General features: G+C 40.7%; 5 protein-coding genes across 5 annotated transcripts; 3 read left to right on the top strand and 2 right to left on the bottom strand.

Moving 5' to 3' along the window:
* Nucleotides 1–333: 333 nt before the first annotated feature.
* Nucleotides 334–7,876, top strand: dnajc14 (DnaJ (Hsp40) homolog, subfamily C, member 14). The gene is made up of 7 exons (XM_047581897.1): nt 334–460; nt 1,670–3,075; nt 3,195–3,301; nt 3,599–3,718; nt 3,849–4,009; nt 4,181–4,283; nt 4,717–7,876. Exons 2-7 carry the CDS (start codon nt 1,861–1,863, stop codon nt 5,009–5,011), a joined length of 2,001 nt encoding a protein of 666 aa, XP_047437853.1. The 5' UTR covers nt 334–460; nt 1,670–1,860; the 3' UTR covers nt 5,012–7,876.
* Nucleotides 7,663–12,014, bottom strand: inpp1 (inositol polyphosphate-1-phosphatase). The gene is made up of 6 exons (XM_047581904.1): nt 11,779–12,014; nt 10,951–11,155; nt 10,797–10,857; nt 10,335–10,535; nt 10,074–10,248; nt 7,663–9,378 (listed from the first exon to the last, which is right to left on the bottom strand). The coding sequence occupies exons 2-6, from the start codon at nt 11,152–11,154 to the stop codon at nt 8,880–8,882; spliced, it is 1,140 nt and encodes a 379-aa protein (XP_047437860.1). The 5' UTR covers nt 11,155; nt 11,779–12,014; the 3' UTR covers nt 7,663–8,879.
* Nucleotides 12,015–12,903: 889 nt separating this feature from the next.
* Nucleotides 12,904–14,424, top strand: LOC125006142 (protein S100-B-like). The gene is made up of 3 exons (XM_047581905.1): nt 12,904–13,739; nt 13,887–14,024; nt 14,272–14,424. The coding sequence occupies exons 1-3, from the start codon at nt 13,734–13,736 to the stop codon at nt 14,422–14,424; spliced, it is 297 nt and encodes a 98-aa protein (XP_047437861.1). The 5' UTR covers nt 12,904–13,733.
* Nucleotides 13,754–20,964, bottom strand: LOC125006140 (bile acid-CoA:amino acid N-acyltransferase-like). Its single transcript, XM_047581903.1, has 13 exons — nt 20,882–20,964; nt 19,737–19,849; nt 19,042–19,254; nt 18,645–18,744; nt 18,238–18,428; nt 17,961–18,136; nt 17,730–17,846; nt 17,535–17,620; nt 16,185–16,278; nt 15,985–16,065; nt 15,600–15,735; nt 15,304–15,432; nt 13,754–14,431 (listed from the first exon to the last, which is right to left on the bottom strand). Exons 2-12 carry the CDS (start codon nt 19,828–19,830, stop codon nt 15,332–15,334), a joined length of 1,389 nt encoding a protein of 462 aa, XP_047437859.1. The 5' UTR covers nt 19,831–19,849; nt 20,882–20,964; the 3' UTR covers nt 13,754–14,431; nt 15,304–15,331.
* Nucleotides 20,965–22,558: 1,594 nt separating this feature from the next.
* sys1 (SYS1 golgi trafficking protein) lies at nt 22,559–27,227 on the top strand. The gene is made up of 4 exons (XM_047583056.1): nt 22,559–22,722; nt 24,267–24,523; nt 25,050–25,117; nt 25,256–27,227. Exons 2-4 carry the CDS (start codon nt 24,362–24,364, stop codon nt 25,494–25,496), a joined length of 471 nt encoding a protein of 156 aa, XP_047439012.1. The 5' UTR covers nt 22,559–22,722; nt 24,267–24,361; the 3' UTR covers nt 25,497–27,227.
* The last annotated feature ends 279 nt before the right edge of the window (nt 27,228–27,506 follow it).

A 27,506-nucleotide genomic window follows, 5' to 3' on the forward strand; every position in this document is an offset into this window, starting at 1 on the left:
TAAGTAATATAAATACAAATATCGTTTTTATGCCACTGCTATACAACCAAAAGCATAAGCAGCGCAATAAGAAGACTGTTTCGGCATATGATATTAGTTTTATTAAAATAGGATCCAGTGATTGGGGAATTTGAATCGTATGACGGGGTCTCGTTGAAATTTATGGTATAAGATTGGAAAAAGATTAAAAATAATGTTACAGTCTGTTTAATATATTAAGAATACAATTTTTTTAAAAGTTGATTTTGAATGATCTCCTCTCTCTATAACGTTAGATGGCAGTAGTGCTCTTCTGTTGTTTGCTGACATCCGGGAAGCAGCGAAGAAGAAGTTGGAGGAGGAAGAAGAAGAAATCGGAAGAAAGTGGGGAAAGCGAAGAGAGCGAAGAAGAAGTGGCTAAAAAAACAACACGGGCACTTGGATGTCTGTTAACAAACAAGGTTACACAGTAATCTGAGAGGTATATGTGACACCTAGTTTGTTTGAATGCAAAACGCAACATGATTTTTGTGTCTTGCTGGACTCGTCCGGTGTCCAAAACATGTCTTAGCGTCCTCGTCAAAGCTCCACAGGAAGGGGAACCAGTCGTTAATATTAGCGAGTCCAGCTCGTCACTGTTTAGTAGCTAACGATCGTCTGCTGCTAGCTAAAGACGTCAGTAGTTGCTGGCCGTGTCGTCGTTTCACCTTCGTTTGAGAGCTAATTTAGTCGAAATACTCAGAAATACTAAAGTCAGGTGAGCCAGCAAGGGATAGGCTAATTTTAGCCCATATACCGTATGTCTGTCACCGTCATGCTAACACCCAGACTGCCTGCTGACATTAGCCGCCGTTAAAACATCTGGTGCTTTTATCACTGTGACATTTACATGTGGCTGTCAGTCAGACTACCGTGATAGCTGCCTGTCGCTTTTTATAATGTTTTAAAGTGTGAACCCTTTGCTTGTCTCGACTCAGTTCTTAGACGCACTGTGCTATTACTTGGCTAACTCAATTTACAAAGTAACTAGCAGTGATAATTTAATATAATCTGTGTTTCATATTTACACATGTACGTGCTAACGCGAGGTTTAGTGTCTTTTTAATAACACACCTCTGCTTCGACTGGACTTATGAACTCATGAAGCAACCTTAAATTAAAGTTAACTATTAATGAATGGCATCCCGTACGTGTCCTTAGTTTATCTAGTTTTAGGAAAAGTTGCTGTTAACCCGTCACGATGACCTCTGGTGATCAGCATGTTTACAGTCGAATCACTATTTATTTATATTTATTAATCCTTAAGTGTTGTTTATGTTCTTGGCACCATTTTTTAAAACCGTAGGTGACATGTTCATGAACAGAAAAAAGGTGCCGTTTGAGAAGTTTTGAAAGTGCCAACCTGTCAAAAGTGTTAGTGATTTCACTCACACAATAGTCACAATAGTCTTAAAAATGTGCAATGTCAACAAGTTCTTTAAGGACTGCTAACATATGTGTAATTTTATGTTCTGATGTACACGTTTACACATATACAATATAGTTGAGAAAGAGTTTTACAGATAACACAACCTAGTGAATGAATTACCTACTTTGTTAAGCATTTCATAATGGCCTAATGCAACTTAGAGCACAATATTAAAAGATTAGCTACAAAGTTGTTGATGTATGCTTATCTGTTATTTTTCAGGTTGTCCAGTGCATCATGTGAGCTGTGAAAATCTGAACTAGCTGCTGATATGGTGGACCTGAGCCTGACCCGAACTTCCCGGTCTCATTTTTTTATGAGAGTCTGGGGAAAATGTGGTCACACATTATGGATATAAGAAGTTGTAATCCTTGATATACCAACTTTACAGATTTTGAAGTTGAACAGCTGGAATGGAGAGAGAAGCAGCTGAGAAGGAAATGGATGTCACTGACAGTGACGAGGAGATTCCTGATGGTGTCGCTGCCTTTGTGACCAATTCAAGTCAGTGGGAGTCCAGAGAGACTGATGAGGAGGATGACTGCGAGCAGGAGGATAAAACAACGTATCTGACATCTCAGGAAACTCCGAACCCAGCTGCTCAGCAAGATTCTGGGATTGGTGAAGCAGATTACTGTGGATCCCCAGAGGCCAAAGACATTACAGAAGAGGTTTCAGACGACTTGGAGCATGACAAGACCGGTGATGAGAATTCCCAGGTTATAAATCAAGAGGAGGATGAAGCTGCAAAGGAGCAGCATATGAATGGGGAGTCTGGTTGGAGGAATGTGGGGAGTGGAAAGAGGTGTAAACTGAGGAGCGGTGGATCCGTTTTAGAGCAGAGCGGCCGGAATGCTTTTTCATCCTTTCAAAAAAATGTCATGTCAAGTGGTGGTCGACACAAAGCGGCACGCAGACGTAACCACCACCATCAGGCAAACCGGGGCCGCAGGAGGGCGGGCAACCAGCTTGTCTTGGCATTCAGGGAGATGCTGTCGGAGTCTCTGAGCCTCTGGTGCATCTCTTGCATCCACATGATGATTGAAATTATTGTCACATTAACTCACAATTGTGGAGTTGGAGTGGAGACAGGAGTTGTGAAACTTTACAATGTTATGCAGCAGCTCCTCATAAAGATCACTGATGTACCGGCAATGAAGGCAGATGCTAGTCGGATTCTGAAATGGACAAAATGCACAGGAGCAGACATCCTGGACAAAACTGTTAGGTCACTGAAGTGGATAAAGACAGCTGCCTTATCTTGTTTCAGAATTATCTGTGCGTTTGTTATTTTCAGTTCCCAGTGGGCAAAGGGTTTGTTGGTTCGCTTTGGTGGAGAGAGGGGGAAACGCTATTGGACAGCTTTTCAAGAGTCACGGTTTTGGAAGGGGGTGGTGTCCTTGCTAGAAAGGGTCCGAGGACTGTTCAGGAGGCATGGTCATGCATCGCCATCTATGCCCGAGTCACCAGGCAGAGCAGGGAAATGTCAGCCAGGACAGGAACTGGAGAGACTACTGGCATTGGCTGAGATACCAGAGGAGGAGCTTGACCCCTTTACAGTGCTTGGTGTGGAAGTGCACGCCACTGAGACCGAGCTAAAGAAGGCCTACAGACATCTGGCTGTCCAGGTGTGTGAGACAATCAGAAGTGCTTCGTACTTTAATTTCACCATTGGATGCCTGCAGTAATGACTAATATTTTTTCATATTTACTCCTGCAACCTTTTATTCTGTGCGTTCTCTTTCAGGTCCATCCAGACAAGAATAAACACCCACGAGCTGGAGAGGCGTTTAAAGTACTGAGGGCTGCCTGGGATATTGTCAGTAACCCAGAGACACGACGAGAGTATGAGTTGTGAGTACACACAATGTGTAGTAAAAGCACAATCATTTAGTGAATTGTTTTGAACCCTTTGTCAGCTAATGAAATCATCAATCACTGCTCTATTGAGGTCCTGAACAAACACTCAGAACTCTTTCAATATTCATAATGTCAACAGAATTCATTCATTCATACACAATAGTGACAGTTTGAGGTAATAGTAAAAAGGTCTGATGTTGACCTTTGTTAATAGAGAAAGAATGGTACATTGATAAAACGTTATTTCCTGTTGTTTTGAATGAACAATTAATCCGTATTGTCATCATGCAGGAAGCGTATGGCAGCAACTGAGCTCTCAAAGTCCATGAACGAGTTTCTCACTAAGCTGCAGGATGACCTGAAGGAAGCCATGAACACAATGATGTGTACCAAGTGTGAAGGCAAGCACAAGTACGTCGCTACACACCCATCATCATCGTCAAACATCTCCATCTGCCCCTTTTCCTCAGTCTGATTTTTTATTTGTTGTGGATTTTCATTACAGTCGTATTTTCTTTGTGACACGTGTGTCTGTGCACAGGCGGTTCGAGATGGATCGCGAACCTGCTGAGGCCCGGTTCTGTGCTGAATGCAGCCGTTACCATAGTGCTGAGGAGGGAGACCTGTGGGCAGAGTCCAGCATGTTGGGCCTACGCATCACATACTTTGCCTGTATGGATGGAAAGGTGTACGATATCACAGGTGAACACGAGCTTTCATCTAAAGATCATCTGCTCATAAGTAAATAAGAAGTAGTAGTTTGCATGAGCTCATTCATTATCAGTATGTGTCTCTCTTAATGCTTCAGGTTACAGGAAAGTGGTTTGAGGTTGTACTTTTTTCCTCTCATCATGTGATCCTCTCTTGTTTCAGAGTGGGCAGGTTGCCAAAGAATAGGCATTTCTCCTGACACACACCGTGTTCCGTATCACATCTCCTTTGGTTCAAAGAACAACAGCAACGCAGCACGACACAGGTACGTCGTGGACACTCGATGTTTTCTTATATAGTTTTTTCTCCATATTTGGTTTATTGTTGTGGGTGTTGTTTCTGGACGCATACTGTAAACACTGCTACTATATACAGTTTGTCATGTATTAGGAACAGATGAAGCCTTTGAAGTTGCCTTTGGTAATTTAAAATTGAAACCATTATTTAATGAGAAATATACATATTAGTAAACTATGATATAAATTTTTACTAGCTGTGTAGTATAGGAGGAGCTCCCCCTTATGTATTATTGGGATGATGTTAATCTAACACAATATACAGTATGTTGTTTATTAGAGTGTATAGTACTTTAAATCTAAATAGGTGACTGTACCTCGCCCCTATTTTTGTTTTGTCACATACTGTTTCCACATGAGTTTCTTTAAAGAGAAAAGAGCGTCATTACACTTTCCTTTCAGGACGCCCTCGGAGCACGCTCCAGGTCCCACCAGCCCCCCCGATTTGCAGGATTTCTTCAACCGAATCTTCAAGGGAGCGCCACCTAATGATATGGCTGCCAACGGAAGCTTCTTCCCCTCAGGTCCGCCTCCTCCACACGCCCCTGGTGCTGGAGCACCTCCGTTCTCACCCCCTCCAGGTTCAACAAGTTTCTTCATGCCCGGAGGTCACCGTCCAGAGCCCAGCGAGACATTTGCTGAAAGTGGTAAACCCCCCAGAAGAAGAAAGAAGGTCCGTAAACCCTTCCAGAGGTGAAGTTTGTTGACTTGGTAGTGATATTGAAATAGCAACGCAGGGACACAATTGATAATGGCCATGTTTGTCTCTCACCTGCCTGTCGGCATGCCAAGATCTGAACTGACTAAATTCATGTGGTTGAGGCTACGGTCAGATCAGCCTAGAGCAGAGAGAGACTGGATCATGAAGAGGAGCCTGTCAACTGAATACAAGTATTGAAGGAGGGCTGAAGAGGTGGCAGCGATGGTGCTTTACCTCTCACTTCACCATATTTCTTTTGCTGGTCTTAAAGACGACTGTAGCCTTGGCATTGAAATCCTATTCAGGATACTGTACTGAAACATTTTGCTTTTCATAATTTCCTGCCAAATTCTTCATTGCATGATTTTATTCACCTGCATTTAATACTTTGGTTCTCTCACTCTTGTTATTAGTGTTCTGTACACAGTTTAAGGCGGCGTCTCTAGAAAGCGGCTGTTGAAGAGAGTGTCAGTGTGACTGATTTATGGATCCCTGTAATTGTGTAATGAAGATAATGATCAGCTTCATATTGTCAGTTACTGTTACCAGAGGATCTACTTCTGGATCAGCGCCTCGCCCACGATATTTCAAGAATGAATCCTTGCTGCCCAAACTCAACACATCTGAACTAAACCAACAAAAACGTGACACATTCTACTGAAGTGAGTGAAAACTTGCTTTAGTAGGTTAATCACAGCCACATTTTAGTCAGTTGGTCAACCGGCCTAAAAGAGGCCACAGTGTGGTTCTCTGGTCGCTTGCACACAAACAGCAAGGAAGGGCAGAAAAGTTCTTTTTGATTAAAAAAAGGAAACCTACTTTTTAAAAGTTGTTGAATAATTAACTTTTACCTTTTACTACAGAAGAAGATAAAGCATCTGGACAAAGCTATCACGCTACACAGTCACGTGCGGTGTCTAGACACTAGAACTGTGGTTTAAATTTGTGTTGCCATTACCAAAGAACCACACTTTCCATTAAGTCCACTACTAAAAAATTTGCCATGAAAGGCAACGTGCTCTGTGTTTGTTGAACACATATCACACAGACTGATCCAAATTCAATAGGACCATTTTTGAGAACCCAGAAATTGAAGTTTGTGTCACACTTTTAACAAATCTATTAATGCATCAGGTCCTACTATCAGAAAACATCAGGCACACCAGTGAAAACAAAACCCTTCTAAAACAACAGCCCTGCTTTTACATTAGTCATGAAGGGAGATCCACCCTTCATGACTAATCAGTTTATATTGAAATGCTGTGATTCAACTGTGAGATCATTCTGGAGGATGTCGTTTGTGGTGCTGTTAAACTGGATTGAAATAATCTTTCTTTAGCCCAGTGATGAAATAATAGAAACAACACATACAATGAAACAGTTCTTCAAACCAGCCCCCAAATTAAGGTCACAGTTGAATCAACATCTTTCTCCGTTGTTTTAAACTAATGCTCAATGCCGTAACAGTGCGGGACTGTTCTATTAGAACTGATTGTCACTAGCGTACCTAATGAACTGGCAACTGAATGTTTGTTCAACAATATATCTCAGAAATTAACTAATTGATGTGCTGCCACCAGCTCGACCAGTAAATAAACTGACAGACATGACACTAGTTAAAAACGCATCTCTACTAAACTCTAGCCTTGTCGTCCTGGCAGCTACTGAAAAACTTTGTCATTCAGATCAAGGTCTTATTATTTGGTGCCATTTTGCAGCAGTTGTGAAGCCGTGACTGACCTGCGACTGTTGGGCAGCTCAGAACAAGCCAGTAAGACAGTTTGCGAAGAATCTTCCAATACACCCATCATTGTGAAAAGCTACTCGCAATCTAAACATCTGAGTTCAGTCGTACTGTCTGTAACAACATGAAGGGTCAGATTGACTGCTTGTATTTCTTAGTTTGGTTTGTTCATTGTAGCTTGAGTTGAGAAAACAGAGCTTTTATTGTTTACACCTGACGTGAAGATTGTGAGAGTGAAGTGATGCAGCAATTATGTGCGAGGCATTTGATAAAGGCTATTTTTTTATATTGATCATGATCAGCGCCGGGCTCATCGTTTTCCTTTTGTGTTCATTTGCACACCCACCGCTGTAATGCCAACATCAGAGGGACATGGGCTCATTAGTTTTGTTTTTGTTTTTTTGGTAGGATCTGAATGTTAATTCAGTGACAGGTTTTTGAAAAGCTTCATCTAATTGCACAACCCTTACAGTCTGGGGAAAGTCCGTTAGCTCTTAAAAGGCAATGTGAAGTTGTTTGTAAGCTTGAAAAGGAGAAGCTGTTGTTGCAAATATTGTTTTAGGTTTTAGGTTTTTTTAAGCAGTGATAAGTTTGCCTCATTTCTCGTCACGTGTCAAAATAGTTTCCCAGTTTTCCAGACACGGCTGGAGGTAGTGATCTCAAACAGATTGTAGTTTCCAGCTGAGTCAGAGCTGTGAGAACTCTCTTTTTTTTGTTTCTCCGGGATTAACTCGCATTTTCAGATCACAGCTTGCTGTCAAAGACCTGCTTCAGTCCCTGTCTAGGAAACTGGAAACATAACGCCTCGTTTTCCACACGTCGTTCCTGACTTGAGAATGTGCAGTGCTGTGCGTTAAAGGTAGCAGTTCAAAGTCCAAGAGGGAGTCAGTGAAAGAGCCAACACTCCGGATTATTATAATTTGTTTATTTTTGAGTTTTTAACAGAATATGCAGAATTATTGCAAAAAAAGAATAATAATCTGACAATCATCAGGGGTTTTCTGTGGGGAATGAGGAGGAGAGTTCCCTGGCTGGCGAACAGTTTTAAAATACCACTGTTGGGTTTGTTTCCCCCCGCTTACTCTGGTTTTCAAAATAAAGATGATTTCCTATATGCACAATGTTTGTTCGGCTTTCTGCTCCTTGTGTGGTTCCTCAGTTCCAATGCGTATGAAGGTTTTAAACATGTAGCGTGTGAAGACACCCGACACACTTAAAACGTCTAAATACGAATCTGTTGCAGTCTCCAGAGCAGACAGTGATCCTACAGAGGTCTCATCCTTAAAGTGGATTAATATTTCATTTTACTGTAAACCCACTGTGAAAAAAGAGGACTCCGTGTGTCAAAGTATTACCTCATATGGCTTTTCCAGTCTCTGACCTTTAACTAACGGTGCTGTGGCCATGAATAGAGGGCAGGGGTTCGTGTGTTCCTCTGCTCCTTACAAGGAGTTGTTTCAGAGAGGTGTGGATTCTGCACACTGCTCTGTTTAAGTCTGATTACTGTCTCTGACAAGTTAAATAAAGCGAAAAATGTGACTCCACTAAAATAAAGACAATGTCATGTATACATTACATTTCTTCCCTGTAGCACTGACGTGTTCCTCAGCTGTCCAGCAGTGAGCACCTGAGCTCTTTGTAGCTAAATGCAACATGGGCAGGAGCTGTTAAAAGTCTGAGAAACATTTAATAAATGATGAGCAGGTCTGAACTGAACCACATTCACAAATGTGGTTGGTTTCATGTGTTGGTAGGAAGACAACGGCCTGAATTAACCCAGAGGAGAGCAGTTTCAAATCTGAGAGTAACACAAGCTTCTGTATATTTCTGTAACGTCACCTTTTTGCATTTCCTCCCTTTTTCCAAAATACAAGAATCTTGTGGTATTGTTCCCAAATAAATCTTATTAATCCACAACACGTTCCTCCTGGCTGTGTACAGCTCGCGCCTTAAAACCAAACATCATTTGATTCAGACCTAAAGTTCATTTTGTTACATATAAACTTGCATATCAGGTTAAAAATAAGACAACCCTTCACATCCTCCTTTCTGGGCTATTAAAGGAAACATTAATACACTGATATATGCAGCAATAAATGCTTCAGCTTGTGCTGACTGCACTTACAGTTTGTCTCTCAGAGCCCCCAGGATGCTGCGCAGCTGAGAACAGTCCCGATAAGCCACCAGGCCTCCATGATTAGCCCAGCGGTCTGCTCCTTTGCACTCATTGTGCGGCTGGTGATAGGTCAGTTCTGTCTTGCAATCCTGAGCTTCACAGCTGGCCTGTAGACTCTTCGTCAAGTCCACCACCCCTCCTCCCAGGGCTCGTAGCAGAGCGTGGGGAGCGCAGGAGTCCCACTTAAAGGTGCTTCCCTCTGAGAGGACATAAACGTCAGCCAGGCCCTGGATGACACACAGGATCTTGTAGCCGGCTCCAGAGGCGTACATCAGCTTGTCAGGGCCGCACAGGGACGTCAGAGTCTCCTTCACCACCTGCTTCTCGCTGGAGCTCAGCACCGCAGACAGACCCCGCTCCCCTTTGGGTCCATCTTTTGTCGTGGACACTGAGCAGATATTGATGCTGCCGTAGGACACACCCCAGAAATGCTTCCCCCTCCAGCTGAGGATGCAAAGAATCAGTAAGGTGAGACTTCAAACCAGCAAAGAGGCAGATAGAGTCACATTTAGTTTTACTCAAACATTTTCAACGCATTTTAGTTCTTTCAAGCTGAGAAACATCTGTTAGAGGTTCAGCATTCAAACTGGAAACGCAGGTTAGCTATGGTCATATTCCATTAGCAACAATGACAGGTCATGTATTTATTTAATTCATGACTTTCAGAAATTCAATGAAAATGCAATCCGGACATGAGAACGATGGACTCGGACCAGCAGCGGTCTCAGAGACACAGAGACAGAGAGAAAATTAATGGTGCATACAGTACAGATTTACCACAGAAATGACATTAATTGGCTGCTACCGAAGGGCACACGACTACGTCACAAGACTCCTGTAAAGGCTGCAAAACAAACAGGGTGTAATGTTAAATCCAAGTCTTGGCTTGTTTGAATTGCAGGCTTCGCTGCTGGTAATCTGAGAGTGCGATGCAAACCCCTTCAAATTGAAAAGATGATGCAGTGAGAGGTCTGCCTTCCCAGTGCAAGTGAATACAGCATTCACACTCAGATATGATGGTCAACTCAATTATGAAGCTTTTAAAAAAGCAAAAGTTCTAGAATTTCCTCTCTGACAGGTGGTAGAAGAGGAAATGTTTCTGTACTGGCACAGTTTCTGTTTTTTATTCATTGTCTCACCGTCCACCTGCAGGATCTCTGTGGTTAAACGGCTGGTTGATGACGCCCATGACAGGCTCACCCGTGCTCCGGAGGTAAACCCCGATCAGAACCAATGCGCAATGCAGACCTGAAGGAGACAAGTGGCCCTCATCCAACGCCTCCTCTCGGCCCTCTATGTACTGGCTGGTGGCATCTTAATAATGAACAAACAATGGAGACAGACTGAGCTCTGGCGTTAACGTCGTGTGTCTGGATCTAGACGAGCAGATAGGGTTTTACCTATGGGGTCAATCCAGACGCCGAGCTCAGAGGGGTTGAGGGGAACTGCCAGGCCATCCGTGCTGGTGTCGATGGTCGTCGGGTCTTGGTGGATGGCTCGAGCCAGCAGAGATGCAGCCGTGTGGTCGCCGTCCAGCACCGTAGCCAGTAACGCCGCCGTCTCCTCCTCTGTGCTGCACACCGTGACGGTCACACTCTCTCCTGGAGACACAGAGGCAGCGAGGCTTTGATCATCTTACTACAGACTCCTTCAAATATTTATCCAGTGCAAGGTGCAGTGAGCGTAAATATTAGGACACCATGTTGGCTTGGCGTTCCAGTAGCAGATCATTACAAAACATAAGTGTATTTTTAGCTCTTACAGTATGATTGTTAGACTGATTTGTTATTATTGCATTGTATAATCTGACTTATTGATGAGGCTCACAAAACAACACAACACATTTATGTAATAATAATTACCAAGTCCGTTTTCAAACTTGTTAGACTCCTCTCCATGAATGAAGCCAGCCATTTCAGGGAACTGCACGAAAATAGACAAATAAAAAGACACGTGACACAATTAAAATCCAATTCTTGCAGCTCACAGTGTCTGACCTGTGTGGCCTCCCCCCACCTGAGTGCCAACATCGTGCCGGATCATTTCCTGAATCACAACGTCGGCGAGGGTCTTGAAGTCCTGGACGAACTTCTTGTTCTTGTCCTCTCCGGTCTTCTCTTGGACGAGGAGCTGGAAGAGGGGAGCCTCCTGCCTGCAGACCCGGGCCACATTCGCAGCCTTCTCAGCCACCCGCAGCAGAAGCCTCAGCAGATCAGCCATGCTGCACAGATGCAAAAACAGTTGAAATGGAAACTGTGTGTGTGTATGGATGTGTGTGTGTGTGTGTGTGAAAAACATAGAGATGACACACTTGCACTCTCAGCTAATTATAGCCTGGAAATGAAAACAGGCCATTTTCTAAAGAGAAGAAAAAAAAGTCGAAGAAGAACGTGAGAGAGATATGTGGCTGCAGGGTGAAGAGCTAGAGCAGCTCACCATCACCTCCAATTTCCACATAAATGTTGACAATTATAAAAATCATCTAATACACACACATATATATGTATATATACATATATATATTACAGCTACAGCGTTATGCTTGAGAAGAAATAAAAATGGAGTGAATGAAGTAACACCCACACACTTTTTAGGTGGTGGTGTTCAAACACCACAGCCTCTACATGTTCTCTGTGCAGCCACAGACAGGGCCTTAATGAAACCTAAATTCTTTAAATACATTTCTTTATCATATTTGTTTTGACCTGTAGCTCCACACAGCTTAACTGCACTGAGCTCGTACGGCTACAGCGGAGAACAGCTTTAGGTCGGCGGTCATAAGATCAGATAGTGTAGCAGAGGAATGCAGAAGAAAAAACTAAAGGTGAATGAGTAAAACAAAACCTTATTCTTCTGTCGTCCGTCGCTCTCGGTAGCAGAATTTCCCCTTTAGAGCCGTAGTCAACCAAATGCGGATAATTTAGTGTGACGGGAGCAGGTTTTGCTGAAATAGTGTAGCTACAGCTCTTAATTAAACACAGTGGTATCCGCCTGCTCTAGTTTCTTGACGTCAGTTTCCTACCGAAGGAAGCAAGGAAGGGTGAACCGACCGCTCACATCTAGGCCGAGGAATACAAGGTAAGGACGGGCACGCATGCGCAGTAAGCGCAGTGCTTGTTAGATAGTTAAGGTGCGGACAACAGGAAACGTGCGTTCAAGTGAAAATCTGAAGTTTATCTTCTCAAATTAAAACCACTGACAGGACAAAAATAAATAACATTGACCATCGTGTGACAATTCAGTGTTCTGCTGGGAAACTTTTGGACTTGGTATTCATTCACATGGATGTTACTTAGACATGTAGCACCCACCTAGACCAGACCAGACCAGACACCCCCACCCTAGAGTAAAAACAATCCTTGATGGCAGCAGCCACCCCCAGCAGGATGCAGCCTGACACAGACACACACACAAAAACACTTTAGGTACAACTGGGAGGTGGTCATAACACTACGTCTGATCAGTGTAACTCCGCTTATCAACCCACAGCCTACCTACCTGCCTCCATTTCTTCCACCCAGCTCCTCCTCCTGGAGCTTTATGTTATGATTTATACTTTATGATGTTTTGCAACATTTTTGAGGCAAGTTCTTTTTTTTTTTTTTTTTAATTTTGTACCCCACTTATGCAAATCATATGATAAGCACCACTGGATAAAGTGAGCAAGCAAGACAATACAGCCTGACTCCGCTTCTTTTATCTCACAACTACTGTCTAAAAGCTGATAATTTTCTTTAAGATGTGTAAATGCAAGAAATATGATTCCATGATGCGGCCTTGAGCTGCAAAAATTAATTCAATTAAATATTCTTTTTGACAAACTTAACAAATTAAAAATCTGCATGAACGCTGTAAACTAGTAAAGACAGCTTTAGCTTTAATTTGCTGGCAGTGGTCTATGAATGATACTGAGTAATACTGTCTCTTCTTCCAGGACCCAGAAGGGTGATGAATTACTGACAGGAAATGGGTGCTGTATGTTTCCATCATATTTACTACAAATATAATACAATTTAGTAATTAAGCCTGCGTAAACAGATTGGAAAAAGAGGAGTCTGCCTCTTTCTGAAGCACACTCTGAAATATTTAAATACATCCTGCTTTAGTTGTTGCTACGTTATCAGGACAACCACATATAAAGCAAAGACATCCCCAATGATACAGACATAAGAGATCACTAATGCAACACTGAGTGCTATGTAAAGGATTATGGAGAAGCTGGTTTCCTGAGTCCAATACACTGTTAATGCATTTGTTTTGCATGTGCTCAGATAAGTGCTTTATAATTACATCATATCCAAAGTGAGAGAAAAATCCACATTTATGTGTGTATGTGTTTAGCCTTTCTTTTTATATGAGTGACTTCTCACGTCTCAAGCTTTAATTATTCATACAAATGTGTGTAATAAATTTGCACATTACTTAAATATGTTTGACATTTATTTGAGCACTAAATAAATATGATGAATGAAAATGAAGATCACCTTTTTAGTCTCTTGCAACTTGTAGCAGTTATTACCTATATCTATTGAATAGACTAGCTCATAGCAAAAATGGGAAATGGATGCATTACCAATACACACAGCAGAAATGACATTTAGGAGCAAATGGTTTTTGGTCAAAGCTCTGACCACTGATTGCCATTAGTTGAGCATTAGGTAGTGTATGGCAGATGAGAGGCCTCGTCTGGTTGATCAATAGCATTTAGTGTCCACAGTAATATGGGCGAGGCAGATAATACACTGTAAGATAAGTCTTCAGTCGCATATCGGATCCTTCCAAGACAGGAGCTTGTTCAGATGGAGGTAAGACTAAATGCTCCAGACTAAAAATTTATTTAATTTTATCTTATCTATCATATACATGGAAAAAACAGTAGTTTAAGCTACTAATGCATGCGCACAGTTTGGAGTAAAACATACGACAGAGTTGATTGAAATTGTTTGTTGCAGGCGTCAAGGATGTCAGACCTGGAGAGCAGCATGGTCACTATTATCCAGGCTTTCCACAAATACTCGGGTCACAAGTGTAAGTTGAAGAAAGCGGAGCTTAAAGCACTCATCAACAACGAGATGAACCATTTCATAATGGTGAGTTATGGCTGTTATAGATGGTACGTTTGTGGCAGCATAATGATCATGATAACTTGTTAATACAACACATAGATAAGGCTGACATTTACGTTCACTAAATGCTGAATTTGAAATACTTGTCAGAAAACATCAGATGACGTAGCATGTGAACATTAAGTTAAAAGTTATGAGAATGAACTTTTCTGCTGTGTAATGAGCATTTCAGTACAGTCTTGTTTAAGTTACTGTCCATCTTTCTGAACAGAAAATCCAAGAGAATGAAACGCTGGATGAGCTGTTTGCCGATCTTGACCAGAATGGAGACCTGGAGATTGACTTCAAGGAGTTCATTGCCCTCATCGCCATGGTCACCTCAGCATGCCACGAACTCTTCGTCCCGAGCCACCATGATAATTAGTTAGCATCTGTAATCATAACCCATTAAAAATGTGAGGAACACAGTAGCAGTGTCAGCCTTTTTCTACGGGGGCAATGATTGATCGCACACTGTTGCCCATAAAGTCTGAATATGATGTTTGTTTGTTTTTTACCTCTCCCGAAATCCTTATGACAGTGTGATTTACTTTTGATAGATGTGAAAGTGTAGATCTTCTCAAAACATTGTAATTGTTAATCTCTCATATCAGCTATATGTATAAACAGGAATGGAAAGATTGTGAAAATGAAAAATGATTCCTACTTTATGGGCAACAGTAGTGTATAAGAGTGACCAACTTGTATCATTTGTTGTGTAATTGTTGACTAAAATTTGACATATAAATGATCATCACACACTCATACATTTCAAACAACTGTCACTGGATTGTGTCTTAGATAATCTTGTTGATTTAAAGTACCTGAAGTGTAACTCTGGTGATATACAGTGCATGTGGAAAGTATTCACAGACTTCACAGAAAAAAATAAAAAGGCTGTAACATAGCAAAATGTGGAAAAAGTGAAATGCTGTGAATACTTTTCTGGATGTGCTGTAATCCAGTGGCACAACTGCAGGTTCTGACCAGACCATCACTCACATAGAAGAGTAGAAATGTGATATTTGTGAATGCACCGGTTTTTGTGTGTGAGTGTATCAGTACTCAGGGATCTCAAGAAGGGGGAGGACATACATATAGCTTCACAAAGTGACCAAACAGCTCCTCCTTGTGGAGAATTTGCAGCCTGCACAATATTAATTATCATTACAAGGAGGTCCCTTACTTAGTTTATGAAATAACACAATTCTTCTTCCTGCCTTTGTCCTCTCAGATCATTTCACATTTACAATGTGGAACTTACTATGTTGAGGTTCACATTCAACATAGATTCACTCCCTCAGAGTACGTTCCAGGAAATCAAGGATTTTCTTCCAGGCATCTTCTTGGGCAGCAGCATGTTGTGCTTGGTGACCTCCCCACAGAGTGATCACTGCAGGGGGTAAAATAATAATGATAATAATAATAATACTAATAATAACAATAATAATAATAATAATAATAATAATAATAATAATAATAATAATTGATGTAAAGAAGTGTAGCTCAAATAAAATGCATAAGCAATAATATAAAAAGTAAATCTGGGATCAAGCTCACGTTTTACTGGTTTAAAGCTCCACAGGGACGATCTTGCGTTTGGTGAGTAAGGCGGCTCAATCAGGTGACCAGCACCAGGGTATGACAAACGGGTTAAGAGCTGGGGTTTACCTGCAGCCCTCAGGGTCTCCTCAATCTGTCAAAAAATAAAGCAGTCATAAAAAGAGTCATAAGATAAGATGGTATAATTAATAAACATTAAAGAAATACAAAAAGATACAATTACTGTACATAAAAGAGCAGTAAAGCAGATAAAGTGATTGAGTTATTGATATTTAAAGATTAAGACTATTCAACTGCAACATACTGTATAGTACAACAGATTCTCTAGGTATTTAATTATCATTTCTCAAATGAGTCTCAAAGAATAAATTAGACAGTCTACCACGTCTGCGTTCTCAATGCTGGAAGCGCTCAGATCATCTTCACCCACTATGTACATTAATGGACAGCTGAGGTTCTCTAGCTGCAAAAACACACAAGAGGTGATTAGATAGTAGGGTTTGTAAAAATTATACAAGGCACGTTCGGTCTTTGTGCATGATAATCTTTACACCTGTTAGTGTGTTTGTGCTTACACATCACCTTCACTATGGTCTCAGGGAGAAGATTAGAAGGCAAAGAGACTTCCCTGAAAGACACGTGGCCTTGATCGTCGTACGACCAATACTTCTGTTCACTGAAAAGACAGAAGAGCAGGAATCCAGTGTTATCAGCCTTTGATGAAAGTTTTATTCCAGAAAATCCACCACATGTCTGTCAGCTGTTGTTTCAAGCTTTAAAAGCGGTTGTATTTACTATGTTCACACGAGGAGTCAATGTGGTATTATTCACAACGTCATAAGACATTGTTGTTCACAACCAAGTTCTCATGTTTTGACGTGTTTACTGAAGTTTTCAGATGTAGTGGAGGTAGATGGTGCAATACTATACACCAGTCAGGCATAACATTATGACCATCTTTCTAACAATGTGCAGGTCTTCTTTGTGCATCCAAATAGTTGAGACTCATCAAACAATGGACATGGGTCTTCTGGGGCTATCCTGTGGTGTCTATGAGGGCCTTTGGGTCCTATGGGTTGAAGGGAGGGACCTCTGTGGATCATCCTAACCCTAACCCTCCCCCTAATCCTGCATTCTGCTGGGGATGGCTGCTGCCATCAAGGAGTGTCATTGCTATGGGGTGGGGGTGTCTGGTCTGGTCTAGGTGGGTGGAACATGTTTAAGTGACATCCACATGAATGAACGTCAGGTCCAAAAGTTTCCCAGCAGAACATTAAATTGTCACAAGATGGTCAATGTTATTTATTATTCCTGTTAGTGGTTTTAATGCTGTTTCTGATCAGTGTGTTTTCATTTAGCTATTTAGTTTAGCTACAGATGTACAGAGTAAGTTCTGGCAGATGTTTGCTGGGGCATAATTAGTTCCTAACAGAGTGACAACTTGAGCCCTGGACTACAAACAGTTGCCGAGCAGCAGCGTACTGGCAACCTGCATCTGATGTTATCACAGGTGTTTCCTTCTAAGGTCTTGTGTGTAGGATTCAGTGTTATCAAGGGAAAAACTAACTGCAGATTGCAACCAATTAAAAAACTCTCTGCCTGATCCAACTCATTGCCAGCATGTAGTAGAACCTATGAGCTGCAGCACAACATTGTCTGACACACTCCCGTTGTACACATTTACAGTTCATTGTTATTTAACTATAACACAATAAATCTTATTTTCAGGTGGTAATACATTAATAAAAACATAATTATGAAGAATATATTTCACAAAAATATATAATAAGTTCTATAGTCAATATTTTTAAAGCAAAAATTAACAGTTCCTTCTAAGACACTGGCTGGATTATCACAAATTACACAGATAAAAAAAAATCCATAGTAATAATAATATTCTACGAATAACATCTCAAATTACTAGTCACTTACATTTCAAATTGTTCAGTCTTGCCATCTACATCTGAGAGCTTGGTGGTACTTCCTACTGGTCCGTTGATACAAACCAAACAGGATGGCTGGAAAGAAGAACAAGACACTGTAGCCTCATTAAACATTCATTATTTCAGTATTTTTTTTATTTTTTTATATCTGTTCACTATTACTGTTAAAGTAGTTGTGACATACTTTGACATCAGTCTGAGTGGCAATACGAAGAGCCAGGTAGACTCCATAGGAGAGACTAATGATCCCAACTCTGTCAGCACAGACCTGACAATGATCTTGGAGCAGTTGGAAAGCTGACTGTCCAAAAGGCATCAATAGGATATTTTAAGAGAATGACTAAGAGAAGCATTAGTTTAATTTATGTGAAAGACACATTACATAAGATAAAGGAGAGTCTTCAACTTATCCTACCTTAAAATACAAATCGCCGACATTGATGCTGTTCTGTGGACCAGGTAAGTCTTTGTGCCCAAAGTAGGCAAGGGAAAGACTCGCATAGCCTCTGGATGCAAACAAGGCAGCACGGTACTCCACCAGTCCTCCAGCCATTCCCCACAGATCTAGCATTGCTGGAAACGGGCCTGGGCCTGCAGGAGATCAGTGGAGCAGCAGCTGCTCAGTGAATACTCCTATCATCCACCATGACTCTGTGAAAGCCATGAAATCACTTTATGTGCTAATTGCTCACCAGGAGGTAGGAATAAAGTCCCTACGACTCTATTTTGGCGAACCTCTATTCTCCTCACGCCTGGTGCCATGTACCAGCGTTCAGTCGTTGCAGCTGCCAGCTCAGTCACCTTTCCATCCCCAGGTGAAATGTGGCCCTCCAGTAAGGAGATGTGTACTATAAAGGGAGTTTCTACATTCTTTTTCCTAAGCCTGTTAAAAAAAAAAAAAAGTACAATTAAATCAGAAGTTTATAGCAGTCAGGTTGGTTGTTTGAACCACCTGACCTTGTGAACAGCTGCAACTGTTGGAATCGTAACATGACTTACTGTTTTGGGCATGTGGGGCTTTTCACGAGTGTGTAAGAAGACAAAGAGTTGAGCTTGATGGCACAAATTTTATTTTTTATGGCTTGTTTTAATCACCTGCCTCAAACCTTGTCTCGATCCGGGAGCCGGCTCCAGACCCCAGAAGAGTCCCATTGGCTCACAGCCGAAATATGAACCCCCGACTGATTGATCACTGGTCACTGTTGAGGGGACGGGAAGATGGAGTTAACTTAAATGAAACAGTGCAACACAATATCTCCACAGTTATATGTGACTTTTATCTGTAATTTATGCAAATATAATGGTGAAAAACCAAGCATAATTTAGTCAGCATGTGTTAAAAGTCGGTCTTAGTCTCACACTAAATTTGACATTTTCCACTATTTATTGGAGTGTGTGTGTCACTGACACAATGACATGATAAACTTTATACTGCAGAAACATCAACTCTAATCCGTCTGTGAATACGGAGTGCAGCAAAATGAAGTTGTACTCACGGCTGACTGTGCCCTTTGCATTTGTATTGTAGTGGGCGAAAGCCTCCCACAGGTCTCCGTCCTCACTGTGCATTCGTGCCCACAGCGTAACAGGAGAGTGTGGAGGCAGGAAACGCCCTTCAATGCTGATCTGTTCGTCTATGAGGGCACGAGCAGGAACGGCTGTCAGGAGTGGAGCTTGTCTAACGCTGCTCCTCCAGCGAACTGTGCCTGCTGAAGAAGAAACTAAGGCTTGTCAAGTAATAAACATACCCTAAAGGGTATTACAAACCACGATTCAGAGACCACACTCAGGTTTATACATCACGTGCAGGATTAATACAGGGTTAACAGTGCAATGAAATATATTTATTTAGCAAAACAAAACAATAATCCTAAAATTTAAAGCTTTCTACAAAAATATAACAATTGGTGTTTTGGCGTCTTTCAGTCAAACAACCAAGTTCATATGCAACACACGAATCTAAATAATGATTGGAAAAGTAATCCTAATTTTTGTGTTTTGTATGACTTCTACAGTATATTTGTGTGATTACTTTACACTTAATCAAACCTCCAAGTAAAAGATAGGCCATGAAGGGGTCTACTGCAGTATTTTGTTTTAGTGGTAGATTTACTTGCTGTCAATCCACAAAGCAGACAAAATATAAGACATTTTTTAGAAAAACATAACAAAGAGCAAACAATAATCTTACCCAGAGCCATGTTCCTATGTACATTCAGACGTGTTATCACCTTCCTATCTATGAGCTGCCGCATTGTTGCCATACTCATATGTACTCTGAGCATGTTGCTGTATCTGTTTACCCTGCAAATGGAAATATAGAGTTCAAGAAAGATCAAAGTAAACCAAGAGTCCAACATTTCAGTGGAATCTGTTTAGCTTAGTTTAGGTGGTTCTGCTTGCATGAATGGAGGAGTTAAATATCAAACTCTACAACTCATCCAGAGCAAATCACAAACTGTAGATCTGTCTGGCTAACACTTGCCGCTGTGTTACAAATTAACCTTAGAACTTTGTCCTACCTAATGTCCCAATATAGTCCTGCATAGAAGAAACTGGTTTAGTCCTGAATATTGGGCATATTTCCAGACTGCTTGTGTGAGCTTGTTACGTGTGAACTGTCATTGCCTGTAAAATGCATGTGAACATTCAGAAATGTAATAATAACCAAAACTACTGATTGTGCTCATAGCAGGAATTAAACTGTGTCTCCGACTGTTTGCCGCTACTCTGTTTCTTTTTAAATAGACATGGCTTTTTATATGTTAGTAACTGATTATCAGTTAAGGAAGGGATCATTTTAATATATCAATCATATTAACTTTCCTCCTGATTTTTTTATTCTGCCTTAATCTGCTGATTATTTTCTCCATTAATCTATTGATTGGTTTGTAAAAAATAAAATCATGTCTTAAAATAGCAATACTTTAACAATTTAAGATAAGAAAACATATCTTAGACGTTCTCACTTATTTTGTGTGTAACAGTCTTGTAAAGTAAGGCTTTCAGGTAAATGTGAATAAAAGGTGCACTGTTTCTCTCTGAGATGCAGTGTAGAAGAAAAAGGAAGCAACTCAAGCAAAGAACAAGCACCTCAAATCTGCAATTAAGTACAGTACTTGAGTCAGTGTAAATTTAATTTCTGTTTTAAACCAGTTTAATAGAGTGCATGCAGCATTTAAGGCAAGAGTGCTAAAAAACAAATAAAATAATAATTAAAAAAAAAATAAAATAAAAAAAAACTACTCAACTATTCAGTTGGAAAGAGCGGGACTTGTGTGACTTGTTTCACCAAACATAAACGTTAAATCTAAAGTACTTAGAAAGTTATCTTACCACTGCAGGAGCAATGAAATCAGAAAGGTTCACAGGTGAAGAGAACAACATCTGCTCTAGACTTCAGGTAAACATGGGTAGAGTAAAAAAGGGGAGTGGCTGATGTGCGCCCGACCTCCTTGAGCTCATTAACTCTGTGCTGCGCATGTCCATAAAAAGTAGCCTCTCCCGTTCTCCTGAAATATCTCATCTCATCTTCTACTACCGCTTAATCCTCACTAGGGTTGCAGGGGGGTTGCTTGAACTTGTCCCAGTTGTCATCAGGCGAGAGGAGGAATACACCCTGGACAGGTCTCCAGCCTATCACAGGGCTAACACTGAGACAAACAAGCATTCACATTCACACCTAGGGTCATTTTAGAGTCACCAATCAGCCTAATGAGCATGTCTTTGGAGGTAGAGAAAACCGGAGTACCGAGAGTAATATGAAGGTTGTTCAAAAAGTGTTATTACGATCTGCACGACTAAGGAAGATAAACGTATGTCTCATTTCCTGACTTTAATCTGTCAGGTGAAGTTTTGAATACCTGCAGCGTAGTAAAATATCTTGGAGACATGATTGTGTAACAGCGGACAGACAATGAGGACATGACCTTTATCACCAATGTCATGTACATGCAAACAAATGTATTGTTGGGCAAATTCAGTTGTTGCACTGGAGTGAAACTAACTTAGTTTAAAGGATTTTGCTCTCCTTTGTACACTGCACATCTCTGGTTGTAACTATATATATATATATAAATCAAGCCTTCAGAAACTGCAAGTGGCATGCAATCATTAGTGTTAAATAGGCCATGTTGGGCCAGTGCCTGAGATTTTTGTGACTGCTCAAGTAAACACTCTGTAAGACAATCGGTCTTGAGAAATTAAATGTACAGGCTTATTTGCCATTTACTACTAGTAGAATACTCGAGCATTGTATACAGTGTCACACTCTGCACGTCTCAGCTTTGGGAGCACAAAAACCAAGTTCATTAAAAACTCTACAAAAACAAAAATCCAAAATCGGAGGCACTAAAAAGGAAAAAAGACACAGGGGCGTAGTCTTAGATAGCACAGGAAAAGACTTGCTATACTCAAGAAGTGATTCTTAAACTGGCTCAGAGGGAGGGAATCTCCAGCAATCCTTATGAAGAGGGCTGTTCAGGTTGTCCTACCAGTCTCCTGTCCAGATGAGACTAATTAGAGATAGAGTGAGCGAGAAATGTCCTTTTGGTCTTTAATCTCAGTTTAGTACATATGTATTCTTTTGGTTCTTCTTGAAATTCCTTCTTTTCATGGTCGGGGAAATACGTTTTTTGTTCCTTTCGCTTTACACTTCTGAGGAAAAACTACAAATTCTTCAGAAATATATTTAAATAAAAGACTAATACCTCCGCCCACTTATTTCTATCTGCATATTTTTTTCAATTTTATTTCGTAAATTGTTTAATACAATTTATATTCATTTTTGCAGTATATAAAAAGTAAAAAAAAATAAAAAAAATTCAAAATAAATGCAGAAAATTATTTTCCTTTTTCAAACTGGACAATTACAATCTATATAGGGCATGAGGCAGTTGTAGAAATTATATAATAAATTATGAAACTTTTTCCCCCTCATGGTCGTTTGAAGAAAAGAAAGAGTTGTCCCTGGAAGAGCGCTGAGGTATTTTACATTGAAATTCCTTTGCTAGCTGAAGTTTTCCTTCCGGGTCTGGGACTTCCGTGTTGTTAACCAGGTTTAGCTGCTAGTCCACTACAAGGCCCGGTTTGGCAACAGTAGAGTTTGAAAAACTTGAAGAAACGAAAGGTTTATTGTGATCACGACACCCCTGGAATCTGTCCAATCTAGTATTCAGGTCTGTATCATCTCTGTCGATGTCTTCTGAATCTATTACACATAAAATCACGCTAAATTGCTGTAACATCGCTGACCAGCATCCCTGATGTTTAAAGTTCCCGTTAGACAAGAAAGAGAGCTCGGCTTTGTTAATATACAGGAGTTACCCTTTCTCTTTTTATTTATTTGTTTGAACTGAATGCCATGGTGGGATTTGTTTCACTTCGTTTCGAAATTAAGAAACAGCGACTACACCGTGTAACATCGGCTTTTGCTGATGTGTAGTTGGAGGACAGCTAAGCTACCTGTGTTCGGCTAGCCTGCGCTGACTTGACTGTGTGGAAGGATTGGCTCCAGATATCTACGGGGTCAATGAAAGCTCACAGTATTTGTTTACTGCAGTAAAGCCATGGCTGACAATGTCTCGTGGAAGTCGTGAGCAGTTGCCTTCATACAGACGCTGATTCTCGCATTAAAATTAACGAGCCAAATAAATGTGACTTTTCGTCTGCTACGTTCATAGAAACATCACATAGCCAGACTGATATATTAGCATACTGCAGACGTATAGCCTGATAAATAACAAGAAATTGGAGTAATATGTAGCTCTGAGGCAATTTTTTAATGTTCCCATTGTATAGTGTGTGCACCGGAGAGAATTGACAAGTGAATTTATTAAAATGTAAAAATACAGTCACACATTGGTTGGAAAACTGCCAAAAATACACGTTAATACTGCTTGAGCTATACACCCACAGATAATTTTGGTCTGTGGAGCTGTTAAACTGCATTCCATTAAACACAAAAACATTGCTGTTGTTTAGACTAGTCAGAATAATAGAAACGTGTTGGTATAACACAGAGCAGCTCAATAGTACTGTAAACCACAGCCTCCAGCATTAAAACACAGCTGAATCATGATCTCTCGTAGTTATTTTTAACTACTTCCAAATACCATGAACTTCATGAATAAAAGATTAACTAAGATTAACTAAGTTATTAGTAACCATTTGTTGTAATTAGTGTACCCAGTGATTTGACAAGTAAGTGTATATTGATTATGCCACAATAGGGAAGCACAGTCTCTGATCGTTACAAGATAACTTTCTTTAGATTTCTGTTGTTTTGACAGTGATTAGTAGTTGATGAGTGCGTGGGGGTCAAGGTAATTGGGGAGTTTTTGTACTGCATGAACCATTTACGTGTTCGCACTGAAAAACCCAAACAAAATATTTGATTTTACATGTCACAACTTAATAAAATCTCAGTGGGACACATTACATTATCCTATCCTTTTCCACTAGTAAAGTAGTAAAGCAAAGTGTTTTGTGTGCTAGGGTTACATAGAACTAGTGAGAAATATGGAGACAGCAGCTTACAATGTTCCCCACAGCACTGTAGCTTTTCCAGTAACAATAAGCTAACTTAGCTTATTGTTACTGGAATAGCTGCAATACAGTTGTTGCTATGTTTTTGTCAATAAACCTGTCTAGAGTTAAAAACTCAGGACGTGAACTCATTGAATAGATTTCATTAAATGTAACTTTTTTTTTCTGATTTCAGGTTTGGAGCTCACACTCAGGCCACACTGGATGGACCAACTGGTCAGGGCCCGTTGTTAACATCCTTTGGGCCTGTACGTGTAACGTCGGTCAGCAATGGCCAGCCACTTCCGTAGCTACATCTGGGACCCAGTCCTCATTGTGTCCCAGATTGTGCTTATGCAATGCATCTACTACAGCTTCTTGGGCCTGTGGATGGCTGGAGTCGACAGCCTTGTGCAAAGTAGTCGGTCACTGGACCAGATCTTTAGCTATGAAGTAAGTTGTTAGATATTGTCTCTAAGCAACAGGGTGATAGCTACGGTGACGAAGTCATTTCCCTTGTGGATCATTGAAGTCTGTCAAGTCTAAGTTTGTGTGCACCAACGTTTACAATGATGGCTTAAACAGGAGCGTTGTTATTCTTTGTTCATGTTCTTACTTTTGCAAAAGATGGAAATCAGTGTGATGAGAATGTGCATAATATGGTCCAACTCCAGCTGCCAGTTCCTATTAGTGTACACTTTGAACAGCGTTTTACAGCTTAATTATTTACTATATTGAAATCTCAAGGAAGCAGACCATTAAACTAGTGAAGTAAGCCAATGAATGACCCCAGACACGTGACTTAGAGGAATGCCACAAACTGAATCGCATCACTTGAATAAAGGTTTTCCTTACACTGCATGTGTTGGTAGAGTCTTGACCTTTTTACCATATTCTGTCAATACTGTCTTGTATTTTTTTTTGTTTTGTATTCATTGACTCTTGAAATGCCATTTAAATATTTGCTGTGCTTTGACAGGCGCTCGGTTTTGCGTCATTGCAAGGCAGGCTCTCGATGATGGCATTCATCCTGAACTCTCTTACCTGGTGAGAAATGTCTTCATTCGTTCCTCTGTACTTCCAGAACAGATGCAAATAGCTCGTTGAGCATGTCACTTCAATGTTGTACAAAACACAAACGACTCTGATAATGTAACTTTTCTGTCTGTGTCATTATTGTGGCAGTGCCCTTGGTCTGTGGTTCTTCATCCGCCGGGGGAAGCAGTGCCTGGACTTCACCGTCACCGTACACTTCTTCCACATGATCGGCTGCTGGATCTATAATTCTCACCTTCCAGCTGCCCTCTCCTGGTGGCTCGTCAACATAGCCTGCATGGCACTGATGGCCGTAATTGGAGAGTACCTGTGTATGCGGACTGAACTCAGGGCAATTCCAGTCAATAGTGGACCCAAATCTAACCTGTGAAATGTTTGGCACTGTACTGAAAAGTTTATGGAGGGTTAAGGAACTCACTCGACTTTTGGAGAATCTAAAAAGGACATGAACCTTCATCAGCTTATATGTGGGACTGTCCCGCATCTTCTCATCAAGTGATTCACTAGAGGAACTGGAGCTATTTATTCAGAGCTGCCCATTAAATGTTGGACAGTATTAACCCTGTAGCATATTAAGATGCTTTTGAAAGCAAGTAGTTTACACCCTTTTCTAAACCTGACGACTGTAGATATATGCATATATATATATTTCCCCCCTTATTGACTTTTCTGTCAGGATTCAGCACGTACATGTGAGCATCCCATTCCCTCATTTTAAGACTTTTTTTCCTCTCTCTTTGTGCTCCATTGCTAAAAGTTGCTAGCACACTTTTTGAACAAATTAAAATGTTCTGCTCTCGCTGGAAGGTAGAGATGCCAGTGTGCAAAGTGACCTTTCTGTGTGTTCTTACAGCTGCTTCTAAAAGAACATTTTTGTCTTTAAAAGGGGCATTTGCAGACGCACACTCATTTTGTAAACCCAAGTGGACGGAAGAAACTGCTCTGTTTTGTGATCTCAACACCTGATGGGTCAGTGGTAATAGAATCAGGCTTAGCTTTGACTTTCTGGATAATTCTCATATTTATTCCTTGTCGAGCTTTTGCAGCTTTTTGCAGAGCTGGCGTTATTTGGCTCTGTCTCTTTATGTCTTGATAAATCGTGTAGACGGTTTGACCACTTGGGGGACTGTTTGTCAGCCACCAGCTGCGTTCTGACAGCAGGCTGCGTCTTTGTTTATGAGAATCTAGGGAGATTTGATGCGAGTCCTGAGATGTGCAGCACCGATCGTTTCTGGAACTGTGTAAACCTTCTGTCGACTTTTTGAATTTTTTAAAATCTTTAATCTACTGCAAGCCCTGTAATACATACCCCTGTTTCTTTCTTTCTTTCTTTCTTTCTTTCTTTCTTTCTTTCTTTCTTTCTTTCTTTCTTTCTTTCTTTCTATCAGCCTGGTGACTGTTGGCTCAAAACCTTTACAGCTTTGATAGTGTGGACTATGCATTCTCTTCTTTTGATATCAGGTTTCTTAAGTGTGGTATTGGTACAAATTTTACATCAGGGGATGATATTAAAGAGATAAGAGGCGGATGAGGCCTACAGCTGATTGTTAAACTACAGCAAGATGATGGTGAGCAGCTCTATGTAGACTGGAAAGTTGGAACAAAAATATCTTGTTCATGAGAAAATATACAAATGTGAAAGACTAGTTATCTGACATCTAAAGATTTGTGTTTTTCATGCTAATCAGGGAGCTTTGGAGCTAAGAAGTATTTGGAAAGAGTCAGGCTAGCAGTTCCATTCATTTACGGACTTTATGTGTAGGCTAAGCTAACCAGCTGCTAGCAGTAGCTTCATGCTGACCACAGACAACAGAGCAGTGTCTGTCTTCTCATCTATACCAGAAAAGAAGGTGAATAAGCATTATATGTTTCCCTCTTCAGACTGTCAGAATATTTATTTATATTGTGTTAAAACTCAAACTTCTCTTTTTAAGTCTACCGTTATTCTTATGGTGGCTGATCAGAAAGATTTCGCACCCAATGCCGCATTTTGTATTCTTTAACATATCTGTTTATAATGTATTTAAATTTGAACAACTCAAGAGATGGACCTACTCATGTCATTAAATCCTCTGCCCACTCTCTGGTGCAGGAAGCTTGATGTGTGCATTTATTTTTTTCCACCCTTCTTAACATTTTACATGTGTGGCTGTTGTACGAAGCCATTCTGAATCATTTATTTTAGTAAAACACAACTCTGATCAGAAACGTCTCGGACAGGAAACTGTAGGAGGAAGAAAATAATTGGCCGTAGCACTTCAGATGTCAAACTTGGGTCGACTAATGAGGGACTCTCCACGTGCATGTCTTCTCTTCTGCAGAGGTTTTCCACCCCGGGCCACGATCCTTCATTTTCTCCCACCTCTGCCTCTGCAGGGAA

This window comes from Mugil cephalus, chromosome 4 (assembly GCF_022458985.1).
Source record: "Mugil cephalus isolate CIBA_MC_2020 chromosome 4, CIBA_Mcephalus_1.1, whole genome shotgun sequence".
Taxonomy (NCBI): domain Eukaryota; kingdom Metazoa; phylum Chordata; class Actinopteri; order Mugiliformes; family Mugilidae; genus Mugil; species Mugil cephalus.

Coding starts and splice junctions, on each gene's coding strand:
- dnajc14 (XM_047581897.1), top strand. CDS start 1,861: ATGGAGAGAGAAGCAGCTGAGAAGGAAATGGATGTCACTGACAGTGAC. Junction 3,302..3,598: donor ACACGACGAGAGTATGAGTT/GTGAGTACACAC, acceptor GTCATCATGCAG/GAAGCGTATGGCAGCAACTG. Junction 3,719..3,848: donor AAGTGTGAAGGCAAGCACAA/GTACGTCGCTAC, acceptor GTCTGTGCACAG/GCGGTTCGAGATGGATCGCG.
- inpp1 (XM_047581904.1), bottom strand. CDS start 11,154: ATGGCTGATCTGCTGAGGCTTCTGCTGCGGGTGGCTGAGAAGGCTGCG. Junction 10,858..10,950: donor GGCACGATGTTGGCACTCAG/GTGGGGGGAGGC, acceptor ATTTTCGTGCAG/TTCCCTGAAATGGCTGGCTT. Junction 10,249..10,334: donor CGTCTGGATTGACCCCATAG/GTAAAACCCTAT, acceptor TTCATTATTAAG/ATGCCACCAGCCAGTACATA.
- LOC125006142 (XM_047581905.1), top strand. Junction 14,025..14,271: donor AGATGAACCATTTCATAATG/GTGAGTTATGGC, acceptor CTTTCTGAACAG/AAAATCCAAGAGAATGAAAC.
- LOC125006140 (XM_047581903.1), bottom strand. CDS start 19,830: ATGCTCAGAGTACATATGAGTATGGCAACAATGCGGCAGCTCATAGAT. Junction 18,429..18,644: donor GGATCGAGACAAGGTTTGAG/GCAGGTGATTAA, acceptor TTTTTTTAACAG/GCTTAGGAAAAAGAATGTAG. Junction 15,736..15,984: donor GCATTGAGAACGCAGACGTG/GTAGACTGTCTA, acceptor ATTTTTTGACAG/ATTGAGGAGACCCTGAGGGC.
- sys1 (XM_047583056.1), top strand. CDS start 24,362: ATGGCCAGCCACTTCCGTAGCTACATCTGGGACCCAGTCCTCATTGTG. Junction 24,524..25,049: donor ACCAGATCTTTAGCTATGAA/GTAAGTTGTTAG, acceptor GTGCTTTGACAG/GCGCTCGGTTTTGCGTCATT. Junction 25,118..25,255: donor ATCCTGAACTCTCTTACCTG/GTGAGAAATGTC, acceptor TTATTGTGGCAG/TGCCCTTGGTCTGTGGTTCT.